This window comes from Aristolochia californica, unplaced genomic scaffold (assembly GCF_029961685.1).
Source record: "Aristolochia californica isolate CCGP_79_NKW_82.1479 unplaced genomic scaffold, dmAriCali1.0.hap1 SCAF_10, whole genome shotgun sequence".
In the NCBI taxonomy this organism is placed as follows: domain Eukaryota; kingdom Viridiplantae; phylum Streptophyta; class Magnoliopsida; order Piperales; family Aristolochiaceae; genus Aristolochia; species Aristolochia californica.
This window is the reverse complement of record NW_027181771.1, coordinates 33916166-33938919: the sequence shown is the minus strand read 5'-3', so window position 1 is coordinate 33938919 and position 22754 is coordinate 33916166. Positions and strand designations below refer to the sequence as shown.

General features: G+C 39.3%; 4 protein-coding genes across 5 annotated transcripts; 2 read left to right on the top strand and 2 right to left on the bottom strand.

Moving 5' to 3' along the window:
* The first annotated feature begins 481 nt into the window (after positions 1–481).
* On the top strand, positions 482–6870 carry LOC137937646 (derlin-2.1). The gene is made up of 6 exons (XM_068782756.1): positions 482–784; positions 1374–1473; positions 2227–2441; positions 2537–2620; positions 6004–6057; positions 6380–6870. The coding sequence occupies exons 1-6, from the start codon at positions 686–688 to the stop codon at positions 6560–6562; spliced, it is 735 nt and encodes a 244-aa protein (XP_068638857.1). The 5' UTR covers positions 482–685; the 3' UTR covers positions 6563–6870.
* A 227-nt stretch (positions 6871–7097) lies between these two features.
* On the bottom strand, positions 7098–12279 carry LOC137937637 (tobamovirus multiplication protein 1-like). The gene is made up of 12 exons (XM_068782746.1): positions 11976–12279; positions 11708–11878; positions 10576–10666; positions 10436–10488; positions 10127–10219; positions 9932–10003; positions 9705–9777; positions 9526–9571; positions 9249–9312; positions 8202–8255; positions 7496–7576; positions 7098–7411 (listed from the first exon to the last, which is right to left on the bottom strand). The coding sequence occupies exons 2-12, from the start codon at positions 11852–11854 to the stop codon at positions 7319–7321; spliced, it is 867 nt and encodes a 288-aa protein (XP_068638847.1). The 5' UTR covers positions 11855–11878; positions 11976–12279; the 3' UTR covers positions 7098–7318.
* A 2222-nt stretch (positions 12280–14501) lies between these two features.
* On the top strand, positions 14502–18950 carry LOC137942565 (uncharacterized). The gene is made up of 7 exons (XM_068788264.1): positions 14502–14911; positions 15958–16098; positions 16345–16710; positions 16858–17103; positions 17240–17332; positions 17535–17738; positions 18490–18950. The coding sequence occupies exons 1-7, from the start codon at positions 14609–14611 to the stop codon at positions 18703–18705; spliced, it is 1569 nt and encodes a 522-aa protein (XP_068644365.1). The 5' UTR covers positions 14502–14608; the 3' UTR covers positions 18706–18950.
* Positions 18951–19166: 216 nt separating this feature from the next.
* On the bottom strand, positions 19167–22135 carry LOC137937623 (cytochrome P450 716B1-like). 2 transcript variants are annotated; one of them, XM_068782727.1, is made up of 5 exons: positions 21938–22135; positions 20583–21854; positions 20041–20482; positions 19770–19957; positions 19167–19685 (listed from the first exon to the last, which is right to left on the bottom strand). In XM_068782727.1, exons 2-5 carry the CDS (start codon positions 21090–21092, stop codon positions 19362–19364), a joined length of 1464 nt encoding a protein of 487 aa, XP_068638828.1. In that variant the 5' UTR covers positions 21093–21854; positions 21938–22135; the 3' UTR covers positions 19167–19361. The 2 variants fall into 2 exon arrangements, with proteins under 2 accessions (XP_068638828.1, XP_068638836.1); XM_068782735.1 differs by having other exon boundaries at positions 20583–21762.
* Between the last annotated feature and the right edge of the window lie 619 nt (positions 22136–22754).

Sequence of the window (22754 nt, the reverse complement as noted above, 5' to 3'; positions counted from 1 at the left end):
ATAAATTTAATGACAGCGAGATTCAAACTCTCACGTTGAAACTTTCCCGGGAAGAGCCGGGAGGGGTGGGGTTACATCTGTCCTCCGTTTCCCTTTTTTGACAGCGAGACCTCACCGGTGAGTCTCTCTCGTCTTGTTTTTTGGCAAGGGGAGTGGCCGTCCTCCACCGGAGAAACGAGGGAGCGTATCGCCGTAGAAGTGACGGGTCCAACGCCCACTCCGAAACGACAACGATAACTAAAAAAAAATCTATTCGAGTATCACCTTAACAGTTACGGCTGCTTTGCGGCGTCTGTCTTTTCTAATCTGGGTACCCAATGGTTCTTTTCCCCAGTGACGGGACCCGCTCTTGGAGCCAGTAGTAACTCATGAATCACCAAGACACCAGACAAGTCCTGGTCATCGGTAACGAATGGGCGATTTGGTAAAACCAGGATATATATAAATATATATATATATATGGAGAGAAGCTTTATAAGTGCTTTTGTTTTTGGCCGGACCCGAATCGAGATATTTCCCACCCTTTTCCAGAGAATCTTAACGAATTTTCTGTTCGGAAGATCGCTGATTCTCTCCGGCTTCCGGCTGCATTCACAGATATACTGAGTTGTATCTGTTCAAATCTGGTTAGAGGCTGTCTGGGAGGTGGTGGATTCGGTGAAGGGTTAAGTTTTGGGAATCTGGAATGGCTCAGGCAGTGGAGGAATGGTACAAGCAGATGCCCGTAATCACTAGATCGTACCTCACCGCGGCAATTATCACAACAGTCGGTTGTTCACTTGAGGTAGTTTATTTGTGTGAGATCTGTGTGTGTGTGTGTGTGTGTGTGTGTGTGTGTGTGTGTGTGTGTGTGTGTGTGTGAGAGAGAGAGAGAGAGAGAGAGAGAGAGAGAGTAGGGTTCTGAATTTTAGATGTTTCATTGGGATTTATGAAGCATGATTATCGCACATATGTATCTCTTAAGGTTTCAGAAGTCCCCTGTTTGTTTTTTATTCCTAACTTTTCCTTTTTTTTGGTCAGGGCGGGTGCTTGTGCTTTTGGGCGTCTTTATTTTTTATGCCGTTGTTTTTTATGAAGTTTAAGCGAAATTTTCAATTTTCATCTACGTGTCTAAGGGGGTATTTGGTTTATCTGTTCGGGTATTTTCTCTGCTGATTCTTCTGATGTTGGCAAGCATATGTTTTCTTTTCCTCAGTTTTGGCACATTCTTATGTGAATGACACACTGAGTACTATCTATAGTGTACATCATTTTTCTCTTGCGTGACTGATGCTACAACTATTTGTCATGATTTCTGGCTTTGGGAGTAAGGATGGTTACCAGTTGCTCTGTTGCAGCTTCAATAATTTTTTTCCTCACATTGGATTCTGCAGATAATATCTCCTTATCATTTGTATCTGAATCCTAAACGGGTAGTCCAGCACTATGAATTCTGGCGTCTCATCACAAACTTTTTCTACTTCAGGAAAATGGGTAATTCTGGGTTTTGAATTTTTGATACGCACATTTGTTTGTTCTAAATTGTGTGTTTGTGCATTGACAACTTATTTAATACTATAATACAAGTTTGGGGGTGCATTCTGCCTTTAAAAACAAAGTTAGATTTTTGTTTTATTTTTACACTTTGCCTGTATGAGTGAAATCTACTACTTTATAATGATCCTTCAAATACTAAAATGAACTCAAAGTTAAGCCATCACTTAATTTTTACATGTGTTAGATTGTTACTCTCAGACTTAGACATCTCTAACTGACATTATTGTTCATGTATATTTCTTCCAGGATAACATTCAGTTGGTAACCATAGTTACTAACGAGTAGCAGAGTAAGGGAGCATTTCACTTCTTCAGGAATAGCCTTGGATACCATTGCTGGAATAATATTCCAGAAAACCTGTCAGCATCATTTTCTGTTTGCTTACCATGATTCTAATTTGGACTTTAACCAAACTCTCATACAAGTAGAGACTATTAAAATAAGCAAGTAGAAGAAATATGCTCAACGGATGACTATGAGCTAGAATGCATGACCAGGGTATTGTCATATAATCAGCTAAAGCTATAATCTCAACAAAGAACTTTCAAATATAATTTGGGGTGAAGGGTATAATATTAGTTTGAGTTGTTTCTTAAGTAAATTTTGAAAGATTACTGTTACTGTTAGTTGCTTCTTAATTTTATGCAGCTGTCTCAGTAGATGTTTTGTTTCTTTCTTGTCATTTCACAGATTTGGATTTCCTATTCCACATGTTTTTTCTTGCTCGGTACTGCAAACTACTTGAAGAAAACTCATTCAGGGGGAGGACTGCAGATTTCTTTTATATGCTCTTATTTGGAGCCATGATTTTAACTGTGATTGTTTTTGTTGGTGGGATGGTGCCATATGTATCCGAAACATTTGCAAGAATATTCTTCCTAAGCAATTCTCTGACCTTTATGATGGTAACTTTTCTTGTGACAAACTTTTGTATCTCATGTTTAATTCTAACCATTCATTCAGATCTGATGTCTTCTGTCTTCTGCAATCTGTCCTACAGGTATATGTTTGGAGCAAGCAAAACCCTTTCATTCAAATGAGTTTCTTGGGTCTCTTTACTTTCACAGCAGCTTATCTACCGTGGGTGAGTTCAGTTCACAGCCTGACAGAACCACTCTGTTGGTGAAAATCATAATATCATCATTATTATCATCATCATCATCATTGTAAAGCTTAAGATCTAGATGCAATGAGAGAAGTGAAAATAAGAAAAGAAGAAAAAGAAGGCAACATGAGAAGCTGCACTCGTAGGGGGAGATTTCAACCCCTAACAGGTTTTATATCACTTAAGTGAAAGAAAAGTCAAATGATTAAAATGCCCCTAAGTGCAAGAGTTCATAACACATTGATATAAGGGCCTAGGATAAACATAAAATAGAATAAACTCATGGATTAACTTCCTATACTTTTATTTGACCACCAAATGTAGATATCACACTAATAGAAATACCAAAAATACCTTTAATCTCATTTTCTAACCCCCTTAAGCTGGAATGTAAATATCTAACAGTCCCAACTTGTTACAAGTATCATATGTTCACGTTTCCCAAGAATTTTAGTAAATATGTTTCCCTATTGTTTGGATGATTTTACATGAGGTGTAACTATCTTCCCTGGCATAATGACATCTCGAATAAAATAACAATTGATTTCATTGTGCTTCATTCTCTCATAGAATACCGGATTGTTTGCGATGAATAAAACAGTCTAATTGTCACACTTCATAACCATAGGCTTATCAACTTAAAGTCTCATCTCAACAACAATTGATTTTACCCACAAGAGTTCTCTTACTTTATGTGGCATGACTCTGTACTTAGCCTTTGCACTTAATCTAGCCACCACACTTTGTCTTTTACTCTTCCAACTAACCAAATTACTTTCCACATCAACAATATCTGGTTGTAGACCTTCTACCTGATTTTGATCCCGCAAAATCAGTATAAAAAATCCCATTACATCAACTTTATCATGTGCAACATACCACCATCCTTTTCCAGGAGCTCCTTTTAGATTCTTCAAAATTCTATCAGTAGCCTCTAAACGGATCTTTCATGGAGATTCCATGAACTGACTAACTATTCTAACTGCAAAGGAAATGTTTGGTCTTGTAACCGTAACATATAATAATTTCCCAACTCGACGTCTATATTGTGTTTTATCCTTGAGCTCAAGGCTTCTATTGTCATGAAGACCATGATTAACTTCCATAGGTGTTGCTAGAGGATGAGCACCCAATAATCCACACTCCTTTAACATGTCCACTACATACTCCGCTGAGATAAGACAATCCCTTTTTGACTTCGGACTATTTTAATTCCACTATATTTTTCAATTGGCCCAAATCCTTTGTCTGAAAGTGTCTGGCTAGATACTCTTTAACCTCTTGAACCCTCTTATAGTCACTCGCAGGTAATACAATTTCGTTCACATATACAACTAGAACCACAACACCTGACTGTCTTTGTAGAACAAATATAGAGTAATTACAATGACTCTTAGAAAATCCAAACTCTCTAACCACTTTACTGAATTTCTCAAACCATGCTCCAAGACATCACTTAAGGTCATAAATAGTTTTCTTTAACCAACACACTTTCCCTGTCTCCCCCAGAGTAACATTCCCAGGAGGTTGCTCCATATAGACTTCTTCCTTCCAATCACCGTAAAAAAATATTTTTAGTATTGAGTTGAAATAAGGCCACTTTTTGTTCACAACCATAGAAATCAAAATTTGAACAGCAGTAAGTCTAGCAATAGTAGAAAATGTTTCAAATACATCCACACCAAGTGTTTGAGTGTACCCCTTGGCAACCAACTAAACTTGTATTGTTCAATACTTCCATCAACCTTATACACCCAACGACAATCCACAATAGTTGCTCCGGTAGGAAGGTCACAAAGGCTTCAAGTCCCCTTAGAAACCAAAGCATCCATTTCCTAATCCATAGTTTGTTGCCACTAAAGTGAACTTGGGGCATCCTGCACCAAATTAGGTGTAAAAGACATATACAAGGACATGGCAAAGGATATGTAGGTAGGCGACAAAGAAACAAAAGACACATATTTAGAGATGAGATGGGAAGTACATGACCTTTTGGCTTTCCAAAATGAAAGTGGTTGATCCAAATTAGAGACGGCAAGATCTACAGGTAAAGAGGATGATGGCTGGTCTAAATGAAAGGGCTCATAAATCTGGACATCGTGTGCGGGTGAAACTTCTAATGCTGGTGATAAGGCACGTGATCATTGGCTATACACTTGTAGTGACTTACTATGTGACCACCAGATGCAGATATCATACTGATAAGAATACCAAAAATACCCCTAATCTCATTTTCTAACAATCATCATTATCATCGTCACTAAGGAGTTTCCCTCTTAGTTCTGTTTTATCATTTGTAAGTTTTGAGAAATGATAAGAAATAATATAATCATTCATTCATATAACTAGGAAGGAATCCTTTGGCCTTTGGTGATTATTGTTGTTAGTGATTTTGCATATTATTCATCTCTTTCCTTGTTTTTCTTTTCCTAAATAAGGCGTTATGCAGTCATTCTTGTTGTTGATTTTGTTCTTTCCTTCCAAGTTGTTTTATCTTTTTGTGATGAATTTAATTAATAATTCTAAATTTATCAAGTAAATAAACCTCATTCTCTTGGTTTCTTCAAGAGTCCTGTGCCCTGTGGTCTCAAAGTTTTCGAAGATTATAGACCTGTACCTTTGTCAAATCGAGTGGTCTCACTGTCTAAGATCATCTGACTCAAAAGACAGTCAATTAAATATGGTGATTATTATTGTTAGTGATTTTGCATATTATTCATCTCTTTCCTTGTTTTTCTTTTCCTAAATAAGGCGTTATGCAGTCATTCTTGTTGTTGATTTTGTCCTTTCCTTCCAAGTTGTTTTATCTTCCTGTGATGGATTTAATTAATAATTCTAAATTTATCAAGTAAATAAACCTCATTCTCTTGGTTTCTTCCAGGGTCCTGTGCCCTGTGGTCTCAAAGTTTTCAAAGATTATAGACCTGTCAAATCGAGTGGTCTCACTGTCGCAGATCATCTGACTCAAAAGGCAGTCAATTAAATATGCAGGCCACAGTTCTGTCTGCTTGTTTGATCTCATAGTTGTCACTTAAGTTTCACATAATTTGCTGATTCTTATTCTTGTGTGCTGTTTGATCTTTTTCTTCCTGCTGACCGTAGCCAAATCAGATATGTTTGTAGTTTGTCTACTATCAATACATTAACAATTTGTTCGCAAGGAAACTATCAACATAATTGTGACACTTACAAGCTAATCTGTTGATTCTTTTTTTTTCTTTTTTGAATTTACCCAATTCTTTCTTGAATTAAATATTTTTGAAAATTTTGACAATAGCCAATACAATTCTTTCATCTAATTATATAGAAACTCTTGACCGCCGTAGTTAGCTTGAAGAGTGAATTGCTCGTTTATTGTACAGGTTCTGTTGGGATTCACCATTCTTGTTGGAACAAGTGCTTGGGTGGATCTACTGGTAAAGTCTCAATCCTTTAAACCATTTCGCAGAGCCTGCTAGCTATAACTCGTTCATGCTCCTAATGATCAGAACCTTATCCTGACTGCATTGGGATTAGTTGCATGAAACGTTAAGGCATTGGATTTTGGATTTTTTTCTCCATTTTTTGGCCTGTGTTTGATATCTAGCTCTAGTCAGAAGCTTTCCATTATATCCTGTCAATCAACCATTTACTTGTGGCCTTCTAGCAAGGATGATGTATGAGAATTTTGTGGCACTGATTTTTAACAGACAATTAATTGAATTTTGTTTACTAGTCAGACCCATCTATTGGTTTCAGGGGATGATGGCTGGTCATGCGTACTATTTCCTGGAGGATGTCTACCCTACCATGACAGGGCGTCGCCCACTGCGAACCCCCGCATTTATCAAATCATTGTTTGCAGATGAAGAAGCTGTAGTAGTGACCCGACCTGCAGATGTAAGATATGCACCACCACCTCAGGATGGTCATCAAGACTAATATAATTTTCAGTTGGCTCGGCGAAAACTTTCTTGAAACAATCAGCTAATTCCCATGACATGTTGGCCTGTCTCCGGCCTTTCTTCCCACAAGGTCAATGTGGGCGCTGCTTGAGTTGTGTTTATTCGTTATATAAATTGTTGAAATTTGGCTTACTAGGGTTAATTATTTGTTGTATGTATTTTCATGGATTACCAAAGGTCTGTAGTTGGATAGTTTAGGCATGTGTATATCAAAGTTGGTAAGTGTTTTTTTTTTTTTGGTTTAACCTAATGCAAATTGCTCAATATCTGTTCAGCCTCTGCTCATAGCTTCTAGCCACTTCAAGCTGTTCCGTTTGATTCCCAATTTATTTTCCTTGTGTATTCATTCTTGGTTCAACAGAAGCTTTTTAGAAAAAATTGACCATCTGATCCACCAACTTGCAAGCAGGCAGACCTTTCTTGGCAAACAAAACCCAATAGACGCACGCGGAAGCATTTTCAGATCTTTGAGCGCTATCTCTAGCACAACCAGAAAGAGTAATGCAGGAAGAAACCAAAAAACCCTCCAAATCTTTGATTATGCAAAGAATGAGGGCTAAAGCTCCTTGCAAACCCTTCTGCGATTACAAAGAGGGTCAACAAAATTTTACATGATAAAATCTTCCTCGTAAATACTTGTACACCCTAACCATCCAGTCTCTCTACGTCTATTCTCCAATCAGCACCATTACGAGTTCTGGACTAAACAATCAATAATTGATTCTGTCACAAACTAACTAATAGGATGATACTGAGCTGATACTCGTTTTGGGGGCAGCTTGCGTAGGATGTAGAGGACGAGTGCGGAAGGAAGGACTTCTGCTAGCTGTTATCAAAATATTAGCACACAAGAGATACATTTCAGAGAAATTTAACGATATTGCTGAGGAGCAAGTACAATGAGACTTACCACATAGTATATGAGGTTCAAAACTGGATGATCCACCACCTCAAGAGATGCATTAGTAGCATCAAATGCTGAAACCATGACCTGAAAATTGGGGCATCCGTTAGCATGTGGTATCTCGAACTCATTGTTTTGCAAATGCCAATGATTTTTTCTTGTTCATCAATCATGTCAAATTCAACTAATTCGGGCACTCTCGCTGAATCACCACTGCTTCAAAAAGCAACTACTATCCGCCAAAAAAAAAAAAAATCAAGAAACTAAAATGCCCGTAACTTTGTAGCAGTAATCACAAATACAGTTCCCCATAGAAAACCTTCTCAAGGATTATCCATAGGGTGATTACAGACAATGCAGGTTCACCAACCAAAATGATATCACTGCAGATGAGCAAAAATCCAGTACAACAACCAGACTACAACTGCAATTCAATTAATGTATGTTGATCTGCTCATATATTTTGAGCAATCAAGTCAATAAAACACACTAGTTCATTCAATTGGTGATTGAAATGGATGTAACATTCTTCAGAATTATTAATACTTTTTTCATCATTTCACAATCTGCTAACAGGAGATTAATGACTAAATACATTTCAACAGTCAACAGGTATTATAAGCAATAGCAGCCTACATGGGTAGTATGGGATAAGGTACATTCAATTAGTACTTTTTTAAGGGGACCAATATCCAAGGTTTAAGGTACTTACCACAATACATCTTATAAGAAAACATGTGAAACATATGGCCGTAACAGATCCAACCTGCAAGTAGACAGAAATCACCAAAATTAGAACCAAGTTACCGAACAAAGTAGACGTTTTCTTTTTTTTTTTATATAGGTAGGATTTTTTTTCTTGCAAACAGGATAAATGACTACAAATAGTAGTTTTAGACAACATATAAGCAATTGACTGTGGTACACATTATCTTTGAGATGTGCAAACACTCTCACTGTAACAACAAATTCATCATTCTCTGCTTCAGAATTTTTCTTTAGAAAATTGCACTTTCCTTTTCTTTCTTTTCCTTTCTCACACTATTATCTTTTCAGTGTGTCTCACCTGACTGGCATGAACTGAAGATCATTCTTTTCAGTAAAGGAAAGGGGGGTTCATTGCCTCCTATAAAATTTGAGAACTGACCAACTAGCAGCACACTTTCTTACTGTCTTAAACTCGGTACATACTGATGAAGATATTTATAACAGAACATTGGATGTCGTGTGGGTGGGTGTGGTTCTTTTCTTCTCTAAAGCCTTTTCATGACCACATAAAGTGGAGTAAAAATATTTTATTTTTTTTGGTGGCGAGTGAGATTTATTAAGAGGCAATCAGAGGAGTAAAGAAATTATTCTCATCCTTTTTGCTCTATCATTCACTAAAACCGTTTTAATTATTTACTCTTTTTTTAATTTTTCAAATTTTTTTGGATTCCTCACAGCAAAGTCTTTTGATACCTCTTGTATCAATTATCATTTTCAGCTTCCTCCATTTCTTGTAAGTCCAACTGGTGAATTATAAGGGTTTAGGGTTTAGCCTAAACCATCTCTAAATGTCTACATGAATACAGAAAAGACTACAGACCAGACTGATCAGTGAGAAGAATTTTCAATTCAAATTTTTTCAAAACGTTAAAACTTCCTATATTTCAAGTTTTTGAGCTCTTACTTGTTTATTGACTTCTTTCAGTGTTTTAGACCAAATTAAAAGATAAGAACATCCTCAGCAGCCCTGTACAGAGAGAGCAGCACACACCTCATGAAGTTTCTTTTGCCGTCCTTTAGATTCAATTGGAAAGCGCCTAAGCATGAAAAATAGTCTGAAAGAACAAAAAAAAAGAATAAGAAAGGACATCAAACATCCAAATCTACCTTATAAATCAATAACCTTTTTTTGCAAATAAATTACCAAAGGAACAAACTCTTTGACATGTCTAGAACTGAACAAAAGAACACAACTTCCCACAGAGAGAGAGAGAGAGAGAGAGAGAGAATCTTACAGCAACAGAAAGTAAGAGATTATTCGTACTCACCTTCCACCATATAGGAGAAAACCCAATGCCGCAATAAATGATACCACTGAAGAATTTAGTCAAAAACTCTTAGAAGAAGGCTTGCAAGGAGAAATATACATCACAAAAACAAGTAACAAGCAAAAGAAGGAAAATGACTCGGTAGTTCAAGGTCAAAGAGTAAAAGAAGGAAGCTTTACCTGCAATGAACACATTTCCAATTGTCTCCACAACAGCATTATCGTTTATCCACAAATATATCCAGATGCAGACCTTATGCCAAGAGTGTTACACATATGAAATGGCTGATGATGTATACATTATAAAAGGGTATAATACTTATACCTAGAATGACTACAACCAATATACTTTCATTCATAACAGATAAAAAATTTTTTTTAAGAAAAAGAAGATTGAGGTTGAGTACCTGAATGAAGTATATCCCACAATTAACTGAAATATACACAATCCTCAGCTTATCTGTTGGAAGACTTCGTGCCTGCATTATAATTGTTGAATGACATCCAATCAGAGGTATCCAGGTTCCATTATCAAGTTTTACATGAGCAGAAGTGGACATCTCAAGCACAGAGAGGAGAACCTGAAATAAATGCTTACTTGCCTGATGGTATATCTCGGCCCAGAAGAGTACCAACAGTGTATATGTCGAGAAAAACAAGATCCCAGGAAGGTCTAGTAACACTAAAGTGTATACCTGGTTTAAGAATATATGATGCACACGATTATACAAGAAAAAAAAAAAACTCCCAGCATCTTCTCTGCCGCTGTATTGACAGTGGTAAATAAAAAAAAAAACTACCGTTGTCTTGATTCTTAAGAACCCAACAGGGTGGCTTCACAATATGATCAAGAAAAAGTATAAAACAATTGGTAGTCCTGTGCAATTTATGAATATGATGAAGGACCTTACCCTTGGCTTGAAAAAGAATACTTGCTTGTGAAATCCAAAAACAACAGCTCGTACTGCAATAAAGGTTATTAATTAGAAAGAAGAATATACATAAAAGTACAAAGAGCAAAGACAGTGGCAGAGAAGATTTTCATAATTACCTCCATTCACTATGAAGTTCATCAGATGGAAAACCTTTTGTGTCGTCCAGCCATATTCAGGCACTCTCAGTTCAATTCGTATTAGTTGAATCTGCATTCAAATGTCATAAGAGCGATTTAAAAATTTTAAACTTTTCCCCATCGTTTGTAGAGGTGTCTTGTTCAAAGATAAGCTGTATGCCAATGAAACTATTCAAATGAATTCTGGAGAGAATCAAAATAAAAAAATAAAGCCTACAATTCAAGTACCACAATTCAAGTATTAGAATTCCTTCATAAGGACAATATCTTAATAATTATTTCTTTTCTTTTTTTCTTTCAAGGACTAACAAATTGAAATGGCAAACTGTAACAAGATAACATCGTTATACTCAAAAGCTCGAAAACCAATTGAAGAATTTTTTTGCCAGCGGCAAGTAAAGTACACGAGGTAAACAGACGTGCCTCCTGGCAAACAAGAAAACATAGCGAGAAAATCAAAACAGCAGAGTTGTAGGCTAGCAGTAAATCTCTGAAGTAATCCTCAAGACAGAAAATCACAGTCATTACTTCAGCAACAAATATGAAGGGATATTAGTATCCAAATATTAAAGTGTAGCATAATTAATTCTATAATCGTTAACAAGAAGGTCGCAATTAACTATCAGAAATCACAAATGAAGCCCCAAGGTAGGGCACTCCTCAAATTCAAACATTCAACAACATAAACAAGAAAACATTGAACATCAGAGTTACCGACAGCTCTTCTAACTGCAATAAGAACAGAACGATAAAAAAATTAAGAACGAAGCTATTGACTTTTCACACAAACACATGACGCATTCCAGGTAGGAAAGCCCAAACAGGTCAGCTCACAAAATCAAGGCACGAAAACATAAACTTCCACAAAATCCGCCATCCCGCAACACTAGTGTAACGTCCAGAGCTTCCCTCCCATACACCTTTAACAGAAAGAAGACAGCAAACTCAAAAACCACGATCTCCAGAAGGACACTCATCCCATCCATTAAATTCAGCTCGTAAACTTCACCAGCACCGTAAAAAAACAACATCAACACCGACAACCACCATCAAATGGACAATCAAAACTGAATCATCAAAGACAACCAAAAGAAAGGAAAACGGATCGCACCATCGCAACGGAGGAAACAATCGCATAAGCAGCACAGAGAAAGAAGAAAATCCCATCCTGCCATTGAGGAGAGTCGTTGATCTCGTCCCACCAGTTAGACAGAGCAAGTAGGTGCGTCGTCGAAGCATTCAAGGGCACTCTCGTCATTTCCTTCCCTCCGAGAGCTTAATCCTAGCAAGAAGAGAAAGAAAAGAAACCATCGAACCAAAATCAAACAAGCCGAAAAAACCACACCAAGAGAATTAATCAATCATCATCTCAAGCCTACCAGACGGTCTTCAACGGCGGTCGGTTCGATCTATCTACGACCCAAGCGTCTCAGCTCTGTCACAGGAGAGCCACAGAGAGACGGGAGAAAAAAAGAGGAGGTTGGAGAGAAGGAGCGGCCGGATTATTCCTTTATTTTTTAAACTGTACAGTGGGATATCAAATAATTTGTGTCTGGACTGTGGACTGAGGTGGGTTGGCTTGGCTGATACAGCGAGTTCGCAGAGTGAGGATTGAGGCGCGAATTTTAACCGGTCACTTTTTTTCAGATATTTACGGAATATGACACTCTAGGTTTTCGGGTATCGTGCGCAGCCGGGGAACGCCAGAATTGACACGTAAGAAAGGCAAGCCTTATTTATTACCACCCCGACGAGTTTCTGTCCGAACTCCGAGAGAGTGGCGATCCCGGAAATTAGTAAGATATAATTACTTATATACCCTTAAAATATAATATTATTACTTAAAAAATACCAGAAGATTCCAGTTTACTGAAAGAGATCAGACAGTCCAGCCTTCTCGGGGAACTTCGAAGAGAAAGCGAAGGCGGCCGTGAGTAATCTACACCGCTACGTTCTTCTCAAATGTTCGAATTACCCTCGTGAAGACGACCTCCTCTTCCCAAAAAAGGAGGCCGTCCCTACAAAAGCTAATCTTGCTGATTCAAAAGGTTTGATTTTCAATTTGATTTTGCTTACAGGATCGTATTGCCGCCTCTAGGTCTTGAAAACAACTTCCTATCACTAATCGACATAGCGAGTTGACATCCAACCTACCCTTGGGTGTTTTCCAGATGCGGTCCGTCCGGAATTATCTGCAGCTGCGCTTCCTTTTTTTTTTTTTTTTTTTTTTTTGTTTGGCTTTGCGCAGATGCTTTACCGCGGAAATCCCTGTGCTGATTTTAAGTTGCATGAGATTAGAAATACAGAAGGTGATCTCTTCTTCTTCTTCTTATTCTACTTCTTTTCTTCTCCTTCTGCTCCTGAGCAAATTCAAGAAATAATGATGGCCATTTATCAAACCAAAAGCCTAGAACAAGTGAAAATAAATAATGAAAACAACTGCGCAAGTACAGATAATTGTCTATTAGATCGAGAGAGCGATTGATTTGGAAAGATGCAAATTCTGTTCAGTTCTGGAAGCACACTTCGATGCTCTTAAAATATGACAGTTTGATAACTACCAAAATATGAGACAATTGGTAAAATATGAGTAGTAGCAAAACTCGGAAACAGAAGAACCCCATTGTCGAAATTTACCTTCTAGTGATGAAGTCAGTTTCTGGAAGTAGACAGTGGAAGACTCATTCCTAATTAATAAACACAATTTTTTAATCTTGAATCGAATTAGACTATTCTAACAGAAACATGCTAAAATCGGTTTCTCTTCAGTATTCAAGCTCTTAACTGCAAAAATTCATGAATTTCAGTTCTGTTCTATCATCTACAAGAGGAAAACAAAATTGCTACAGATGCAACAAGAAGAAAAGAAAAAAAAAAACCCCTGAAAATGAAAGCTTCACCATCTAGCTGTCACTTCCTGTGTATAAACTCTTATACAAGGGAAGTCCCCGTCTCTTGAAGCAGTTAGGACAATTTCCCTGTAGTTTCTGTGGGTATCAAAAACAAAAATCCAACAGGAATAAAGGTGCCGACAAGTTGGATACATAGGCCAAGGAAAAGGTTGTCAAAAGAGTCTGATGATATCTTTAGGGAGAATTCTCAATAACCATTCCTAGACTCTAATGGTCATACGATCAAGAAAAGGGCGTTGTAGAATCTAAAGAAAATGACAGAATCATACAAATTAAAAAACTCAACACCAACGAATAAAAAGGATTAGAAAACCTGGGTGAAGTGAATCAAAGAGATGAGCGACAGAAATGGAGCTCCAAACGCAGCCTGCGTCTGCCTTAGCCATGTTATCATTCTCTTTTCCTCTTCGAAGACTCAAGATGACTTCCTAGTCGCAGCTCTCAAAGAACACGGCTCTGCAAGATACAACCGGAAGAGACTGAGAAGAAAACAAGGGGGAGAGAAGGAAACGTAAATGTTTCTATGTTTGAAGGGCGCGTCGTGTTCAGTTGCTCTTCAGGATTTCCCGGTCTTTCTTCAGCATAAGGCGACGGACATTCTTGCCGTTTCTTCCGTTAGTCTGCTTGCTTCTTGCCGATCGGCCGGCAATGGGACGCCCTGTCTGCAGCCGTGGTGGCCGCCCAATTACGAAATAAAGAGTCATTAAGAAGAGATTCGAGTTAATAAATATTTAAATATACATTTAAAAATAAATAAAAACCCATGATTTCTACTCTCCAGCTTGAGACTCGAGGTAGCTCAGTGCAGTTGAGTCCAAAAGCTGAACTCGAAGCGAGTGAAGATGAATCGTTGAAAAAAGGAGCGAGTCTCACATTTTTTTAATACTAAAGCCGAATACGTGTCAACTCAGCGAGTTGTGTATCCACGATCAGCCGAAATGACAAAAGCCACAAAACGACCTTTATTGTTGCTCATCGGCAAAAACAACTGAAAGTTGTTTCCGTCTCAGGCCGAAGCGGGTGCCTATGTCTCCCACGTTCATTAACAGTTACAGTCCAGGTTGCGCCGGTCAGGTACCCGCTCCTCTCTGCGTTCCGCCATGAAGCTTCTCCAGTGGATCTTCTGTCTTCTTCTCTTTCGTTCGATCTTCTTCCACGTGCAGGCGATCAAAACCCCTTTTCGTCCCCAGGACGTCCTTCCCTTGCTCCCGAGGCAAGTTTCGTGGCCTCTGCTCACCTCTCTCCGCAGCGCCGTCGATCTTCTTCCTACCTTCGTTGGCGCAGCCTCGTCTTCCAACTCTACTCCCGAATGGAAGGGTGCGTGTTTTTACGAGAACATGGCGTGGATGGAATTTCATAACAAGAGTGGGAGTGCGTATGGTGGGGGTACGCTTCATCTGAAGGTGGGGAATTTGGAATTTACGATGTGATTTTTTGTTCGGGGGACTGGAATTCGTTGACTTTGTATTATTATCGACCATTCGTGATGTGATTTTTATGAAAAAGCAAACGTTTTTTATGATTTTCTGGCACTTAATTGCTGGAGTAAGTTAGATGTATGGTTTTGTTCGTCTGGAGCTTTTGAAACTTGTTCTTTATCCGTAAGTGAGGAACCAGAATTTAGGGCTTAGGGAGCTGGGTAATTGTTGGCTTTTTTGTTTCTGAGTGTGTAGGAGTCGGTTTCGATGTCATGTTTCTCTCTTGTTCCTTCTTTTCTGTGGCATCTTCGTCTTTTTTCTTGTGTAGGTTGGGAGAAATTGAGCAAATTAATACCTAAGTTTGCTGAAACGGGATAAGCATTTTCCCTTCTCGCCTGAAACGTACTAGCTTTAGACTTTGACTTTGTATAGCTCAAAACCAATATACTATTACGTGGACGCATATCCCCCGCGAAGCTAACTCTTGGGCTGATTCCCTTGCGAGAGAAGAGTTTCACCACCCACACCTTGTTGTTGGTGCTATCCTCCCTCTGACGGATTGACTTTTCGCTTTCTTGTGTTGTCACTTTGTTAGATGTAATTTTCTGCTTTTTCTTTCTTTGAGCTGTTCTTCCTTTTTGTAATTTCTCTCACTCCGGGCTCTCATATTAAAACTGCTAATCTTATTAAGAAAAGGCCATCGATAATTCTTCCAGGTTCTACTCTTTGTTGTCCATCCTTCTAGTTTCTTTGTTTTATTGTAATTGGATTTGGCTGCTGTGGTTGTCATTTGAGAAATTAGAATTAGGATACTTGCTTGGAATTTTATCCCTCAGCTGGAATGGCCATGAAGTAAAGTGAGCTGGCCTGTCTATGTTTTTCTCTTTCTTCACATGATGTCAACAAAAACTGATTGAGGCAAAATCATAGAAAAGCTGATGTGTGGTTTGCAAGCTGCAGTTTCCAGCGTTAGATGGTGCAACATGTGCTACTGTTTTATCTAAGCTTCTCTATGGTTTCGTTACTAGCAGGCGAGCAATGGTCATAGCTGGACATGTATGGATCTCTATGTCTTTGCAACTCCATATCGTGTGACATGGGACTACTACTTTTTGGCACGAGAGCATACTTTAGAGTTCAAAGAGTGGGAAGGAAAAGAAGAATTTGATTATGTGAGCTTCAATTCCCCAGTTATTTTTCTTTGAGCATGTAGTATGTTACTGGTGGAAAAATAATGTCAAAGATTTGCATCCACATCTCTATGAGCAATCTGAGAGATAAATCATTTACTTCTTCATATTTGTCAACTTTGATAATGATGATGATATGTTTCTGTTTCAGTAATGAGGCAGAAAATTTTACACTAAGGTCATGAGAGGAATAAACATGAACATAAAGGATATGTTTGATTCTTTTAGGTGAAGCATAAAGGGGTTTCAATCTTCCTCATGGAATCTGGTATGTTGGGAACACTCCGAGCACTATGGGATGTATTTCCGCTTTTTGCAAATACTGGATGGGGTGAGAGTTCAAATCTTGCGTTCCTAAAGAAGCACATGGGTGCAACATTCGAAGAACGTCCAAAACCATGGGTCTCAAATATCAGTGTCGACAATATCCACTCGGGAGATTTTTTGGTACTATCAAAAATTCGAGGACGATGGGGTGGTTTTGAGACCCTGGAGAAATGGGTTACTGGGGCTTACGCAGGTCATACTGCAATTTGCTTGAAGGATTCTGAAGGAAATCTTTGGGTTGGTGAATCTGGACATGAAAATGAAAAGGTATTTAATTTTCTCCTGCTACTTAAAATGTTTCTGATTTTCATGTATTAGGGGAGATAAAATTTTCTCTCTACTAAAATTTATTCATTTGTAAATGTTAACTGTTATTTTCTCTATCCTAAAAAAAATGTTATTTTCTCATTATAGGGAGAAGATATTATAGCTTTGTTGCCCTGGGATGAGTGGTGGGAATTTGAGCTCAATAAAGATGATTCCAATCCTCAAATTGCATTGCTTCCTCTGCATCCTGACATTCGAGCAAAATTTAATGAGTCTGCTGCTTGGGAGTATGCAAAAAGCATGGCAGGGAAACCTTATGGTTATCATAACATGATATTCAGCTGGATAGATACTGTGAATGACAACTACCCTCCACCTTTGGATGCTCACTTGGTATTTTACTTTTCTTACTGCTTTTCTATTTTTAAAGGTGATCTTTTGGAGGTTCAGTTTGAGGATGTTCTCAGATGGACGTGTAAGATGTTTGTGGTCTATATTCATCATGTGGGTAATGTCTGTTACCTTACAGGTTGCTTCTGTTATGACAATGTGGAATCATGTCCAGCCGGATTATGCTTCTAACATGTGGAATGAAGCGCTGAACAAGCGGCTTGGTACTCAGGTAAAATTTAGTTTATGTTCATTATAGTTTTTTCTTTTAGATGCTCTGCTTTTCTAATTTTGACTGGAAAGTTTGCTTCTCTTTTCTATCTATTGTTTAGTCATCATGCTTGGGCTTCTCGCATCACATTAGTCTTCTTCATTCATCACATTTGAGTTGCTTTTCTTCCACAACATTAAAACAATAGGTGTCGTCTTTGCAGGACCTTGATTTGCCTCAAATTCTTGTTGAGACTGAAAAGCGTGGTATTCCATTCGACAGATTGCTGACAATTCCCGAACAGGATAATTGGCTTTATTCGGATGGATATTCAACCTCTTGTGTTGCATTTGTGCTCCAAATGTATAAAAAAGCAGGGCTTTTTGATCCCTTGGCCAGCAGCTCTATCCAAGTCACAGAGTTCACAGTAAGTTTATTTTCTATTACTTCCAAAACTTTCTTTTCATGGATAGAATACCCTTGGCTCCACCATTCTGAGTGCACTTGTATTGTCTTATTATGGATGCTACTACAATTTCAGATATAAGCACGCTATTAGAAGTGAGATGTCAAATTATTTTCTCATTGAGGAAGAGTAAGGGTCCAAACTAAGTGAAAGTTTGGCTGGTCAATGATTGCCTTAGTACTAAACGCAGGGTTGGAGATTGGTATCTAGATCTGGGTTCGATGTTTTGACTTCTATGCATGTGGTTTTGCATTTAGGGTCCACTCCCACCATATGAAGTCTACAATCACTAGGATACCTCCTTGGTGGACTAAAGCTGATTCTCCTCTGAAACTCCCTATTTTAGCTATTCAGAAACCAACTTGGAAGATGCATTTTGGATTGCATCCCATCACATAAAATTTTCATGATGGAATCCCTTCCTCAAATAAGTACAGGGTAATAGACTACATAAATCCATTTCAGTTGTTTGATTTAGTCCCTAGAAATAAGAACCTACAATTAATTGTACTCTAGCACTTTGTTCAAACAAATTGTGTTCATGGCTTCTATATGCACAAGGTGTTTTATTTTGTTAATAGCATTAGTGCGTGCATTCTTTACCTTGCTATTGAAAATATCTGCATTGCTCTATCTGCAGTTGTTTTTGGGCCCAATATATCACTTAGAACAGCTGAATACCCGTTTTTGCTAACTCATTTTTAACATGCAGATTAGAGATGCTTATACCCTCAAGTTTTTTGAAGATAACATGTCTCGCCTTCCCGAATGGTGCAAAGAAGAGGATGATGTGAAGCTTCCTTTCTGTCAGATCAAAGGCAGGTACAGAATGGAACTGCCTGATTACAATACCGTTGAGCCGTATAGTCATATGAATGAGAGGTGCCCTTCTCTACCCCCAGAATACCAGAGGTCTCTGAATTGCTAAGACTCCTTGATTTCCAGTTGCTGGGATTTAATATTTTGCTGTACAGAAAAGCCATTCAACATTTGAAGTGAGCTTAAAATGCATATAAGTTTGATATGTAGAAACCACATGTGACTGAGGCCTATTTGAGGCCCTTGTTGTAAGTTATTCATTTCAGGCAGCTTTTAGGGGAAAACAAGAAAATTACTGTTAGTTGTGAAGCTTATACATGAGAAACAGATTAGATGAAAAGATATTCGGATCGACAAAAAGAGTTGCTAGACATGCATGGAACTAATGTGGATTACCGTGGTGCACTGATCAAAGGTGGGATACAGGTTTGAGCATCGCAGTTATCCTGTATTGGCTAGGATGAAATCCGATATATATATTTGGGGAGATGAGTTGAAACTCTTTTCCAAGCCCTGTAACATCAAAAACACCCCATCCTTCTATAAAGTTCAGAAATTAGGGGCCTTTGAGTTGGTTACAAGAAGTCAATTTTTCTTGCTTTTGACAGAGTTAAACTTCATATTTGGAAGAACAGAAACCTTTTAATAGTTTCGCTATTCATAGTGGCGATCAAAATAAAAAACCAGAAAGTCTGGGTTGGTTTGTGTTGTGTCTTAGATCATCAGCACATCTGAGTTACAGTACTAGAGTTGATCCTCTTAACATTAGACAATAGAAGCTTGGGAAACACTTCCCCTGGGTTTAAGTTGGATGGGCAACTCTTGATTGGGCGTCGGCATTGGATCCCTCCTGTAAGTGTCGTCTTTGCAGCATAACTTCCAATCAAACTGAGTGACCAAGTAATGCACGGTGACCAGAATTTCCAGCCTTGCAAATTCATTTCCAGGACAAATCCGTGGTCCGCCTCCAAATGCCACAAACGAGTAGGGAGTCACTGGTGTTTGGCCGTCAAAGCGCGATGGATCAATCTTCCAAGGTTCTGCAAAAATAGTCTCATCCAAGTGCGTAGAAGCAGAAGCCCAGAAAATCTACAATAATGTATCAGTCAGATAAATATGTTTCAGAAATAAAATTGGGAAAACTAGACTGTTCACGAGAGGAATTCAACTTACTTGCCAGTCTTTTGGGATTGTGTATCCGTCGAATTCTAAGTCTTTAAGAGCCCGTCTGAAGCCACCGAAGACGGGTGGAATCACTCTGAGTATTTCAGTCGCCGTCTTCCATGTGTATTTCATCTTTGAGAGATCTTCCCAGGTTAGAGGCTTCTCTGGGTCCTTGCATCTGGTTACTTCTTCTTGTTCTATATTCCAAATTAATCCACAAATATTTAGTTCTAGAATGAACAAGGAGGAGCAAGACACAGAAACAGAAAATTTGACATACCCTGAAGAACATTTGCTCGAATATCTGGATTAGTAGCAAGAAGTCGAATAAAGAAAGTGAGCACAACTGCAGAGGTGTCATGCCCTGCAACCATTACGAGGGCAACGTTGTCCCGGATCTCCTCTTCACTAATCAGCCCCTCGTTGTCTTCGTTTCGGATGTCAAGCAAACAGGTGACAAGGTCGTCGTGAGGGGAAGCGCGGCCTTCTTCCAGAGCTTGCCGCTTCTCATGAATGAGTTGGGTGGCCATAGTTCGAAGCCTTCGGCTTGCTCTCAGGCTGCGGTTGAATCGTGTGAAGGGCAGATTCATTGGAACAGCCCACATACCCATCATCATCTCCCGGAAAGCTGAAATCATATTCCGTCGCCGGGGTCCACGTTCTAGTCCGAACAGAAGGGAGCTGATGATGTCGAAGGTGAGTGTCTTCATCAGCGGCATCGCCTGCAAGATTTTGAAATACAGAGAATTCAGTCATCTTCCCAGTAACAGATATTCAAGCCCGATGAACTAAACTTTGAATTTTGAAAGAAATGGAGCTTACCTTGAGCTCCTGTTGCTCCTTCCAGTATGTATCAATATGCTTCTTCACCTCCTCGTCCATCTTTCCCACGTAATCTTTCAACACCTCGGGCTTTAAGAAGGACATCAACGCCGCTCTCACTCGCCGATGGTCATCCCCTCGTAAGGTCAACAGATTCCGGTCCCCTAGTATCATGTGAATCGATCGAATCTGCTCGTTGCTCAGCGTCTCTGAATCACTGGTAAACAAAAATTTGTTGGCCGCAGGACCCACCAGGAAAACCGTAGGGGATCCGAACAGGCTGAGCTTCGAAACAGGCCCGTACATCTTCACTCGATCCTGGAGCCATTTCTCGGCAGTGTTAGCTCGCATAGCACGCAGTAGCTGGAGGCTCTGCCCGATAAGAGGCAAACCCAGAGAACCAGGCGGCAGTTTCTTAGATGATCTCTTCCTTCCTTGGTCTCTTAGAAAGAACAAGAAGATCGTAAGGAGCGCAAGGAGAAGGGTGATGAAGATTGCAGCAGCTTCCATTATTAGAGCGACCCAATTTGCTACGAGAGATGAAGAGTTGATTGCAGAAAAAAAGATGGATCTTTCTTAAGGAAACAAACCACGCATATGGTCCAAAATTTGCAGGTCCATCAGAAAACTTCGTCTGAGGAATCTGGCCGTGTCGAAGAAGTATTTCTTGATGGAACATCAAGCGAATGATCCTTTTTGGGATTTCGAGCTCTGATGCATGAGAGAAACGACAAACCTTAAAATACTCGAGGTCAACGTTCGCCGGACGTCATCGTGAACAGCAACTCGCGAGCAAATTCCTTGGTAATCGACTCGCCAATATGCATGAAGGAATAGATTAAATCTTTTGCTTGTTTCCATTTGATTGTCGCTTCAAAATTTTCGGAGCTTTCTAAGTGAATCGTATTCAGTTTGTTTAACAAGATTCCATGAGAGATTGATATCCATGAGTAACGACGGAGAAACCAACTTGTCACCTTCTTCCACCCAATCCCTTTCTCGGGTATGATAGATGCAAAACTTGGGGGAAGAGAGAAAATTGACTAACCTGGTCGGTTCTAGTGGGAGCAATCCATAGTTGAAACAATGGCCAGCTCTTGGTCCTTGCATTTGGCCATCTCTTCTTGTTCGCAGATTAGAGGCTCCTCTGGGTCCTTGCATTTGGCCATCTCTTCTTGTTCTACAAAACCCAATGATTCAACCCATGTTTAGTTCCACCACGAGTCAGCAGGAGCAAGACATAAACAGTAGTATCTTCATCAGCGGCAGCACCTGCAACGTTTTACTTTGAAACGTCAAGAATTTTGTCATCTTCCCAGAAACAGAAATTGCAGCTCGAAAGAAATGGTGCTTACCTTGAGCTCCTGTTGATCCTTCCAGTATGTATCAATGTGCTTCATCACCTCCCCATTTATCTCCCCCACGTAATCTTTCAATACCTCCGGCTTTAAGAAGGCATCGCGCCGCTCTCACTCGCCGGTGGTCGTCCCTTCTCAAAGACGACAAATTCCGCTCCCCTCGTATCATCTGAATTGACCGAGGCTGCTCCTGGTTCAAAGTATGGGAGTCGTTCGTAAACACAAATTTGTTGGCCGCAGGCTCCACCAGGAACATGGTAGGGAAACCGAACAGATCGAGTGAAGCAGACCGAGCTTCGACACAGGGCCGTACTTCTTCACTCGATCTTCAAGCCTATTTTCGGCGGTGTTAGCTCGCATGGCACGAACCCCCCTCAGTGTACCTAACCCCCCTTAAGTGTACCTAAATTACCTGCATTTTTCTTTATTGCAACCCGAAGCTCCAGAAAGCGAACTGATTTACAGGAAGCAGGAAGAAGGTTATATTAGTATCTTAAACAGACCTGAAACGCGTAAATTTCGATGAAGCAAGCTCATCAGATTACCAGCACATTGCTTCTGATGTTGAATTATGACGCGGTTTACCGGCTCTGGAGAAGAAACAATTATGTTGAACAAGTAACCCAGGCATTTATCGAGTAGAGTCTTAACTCTGCACTAAGAAAGAGAAAATCTGACCAGGATTCTTATGCATATGAGGGGTTTAGGCAGATGATGTGAGAAGCTTTCATGATCCTTACGCATTACTGGCGTTTAAGCAGATAATCTGATCGGCTTCTTGTAAGTAACTCTCTTTTATTCTTACGCTTTTCTC

Coding starts and splice junctions, on each gene's coding strand:
- LOC137937637 (XM_068782746.1), bottom strand. CDS start 11,854: ATGACGAGAGTGCCCTTGAATGCTTCGACGACGCACCTACTTGCTCTG. Junction 8,256..9,248: donor GGCAAAAGAAACTTCATGAG/GTGTGTGCTGCT, acceptor GTCTACTTGCAG/GTTGGATCTGTTACGGCCAT. Junction 7,577..8,201: donor TTCTTATAAGATGTATTGTG/GTAAGTACCTTA, acceptor CCCAATTTTCAG/GTCATGGTTTCAGCATTTGA.
- LOC137937646 (XM_068782756.1), top strand. CDS start 686: ATGGCTCAGGCAGTGGAGGAATGGTACAAGCAGATGCCCGTAATCACT. Junction 2,621..6,003: donor CAGCAGCTTATCTACCGTGG/GTGAGTTCAGTT, acceptor TTTATTGTACAG/GTTCTGTTGGGATTCACCAT. Junction 6,058..6,379: donor GTGCTTGGGTGGATCTACTG/GTAAAGTCTCAA, acceptor TATTGGTTTCAG/GGGATGATGGCTGGTCATGC.
- LOC137937623 (XM_068782727.1), bottom strand. CDS start 21,092: ATGGAAGCTGCTGCAATCTTCATCACCCTTCTCCTTGCGCTCCTTACG. Junction 20,483..20,582: donor AGGAGCAACAGGAGCTCAAG/GTAAGCTCCATT, acceptor AAAATCTTGCAG/GCGATGCCGCTGATGAAGAC. Junction 19,686..19,769: donor CAATCCCAAAAGACTGGCAA/GTAAGTTGAATT, acceptor ACATTATTGTAG/ATTTTCTGGGCTTCTGCTTC.
- LOC137942565 (XM_068788264.1), top strand. CDS start 14,609: ATGAAGCTTCTCCAGTGGATCTTCTGTCTTCTTCTCTTTCGTTCGATC. Junction 16,711..16,857: donor CTGGACATGAAAATGAAAAG/GTATTTAATTTT, acceptor TTCTCATTATAG/GGAGAAGATATTATAGCTTT. Junction 17,739..18,489: donor TCCAAGTCACAGAGTTCACA/GTAAGTTTATTT, acceptor TTTAACATGCAG/ATTAGAGATGCTTATACCCT.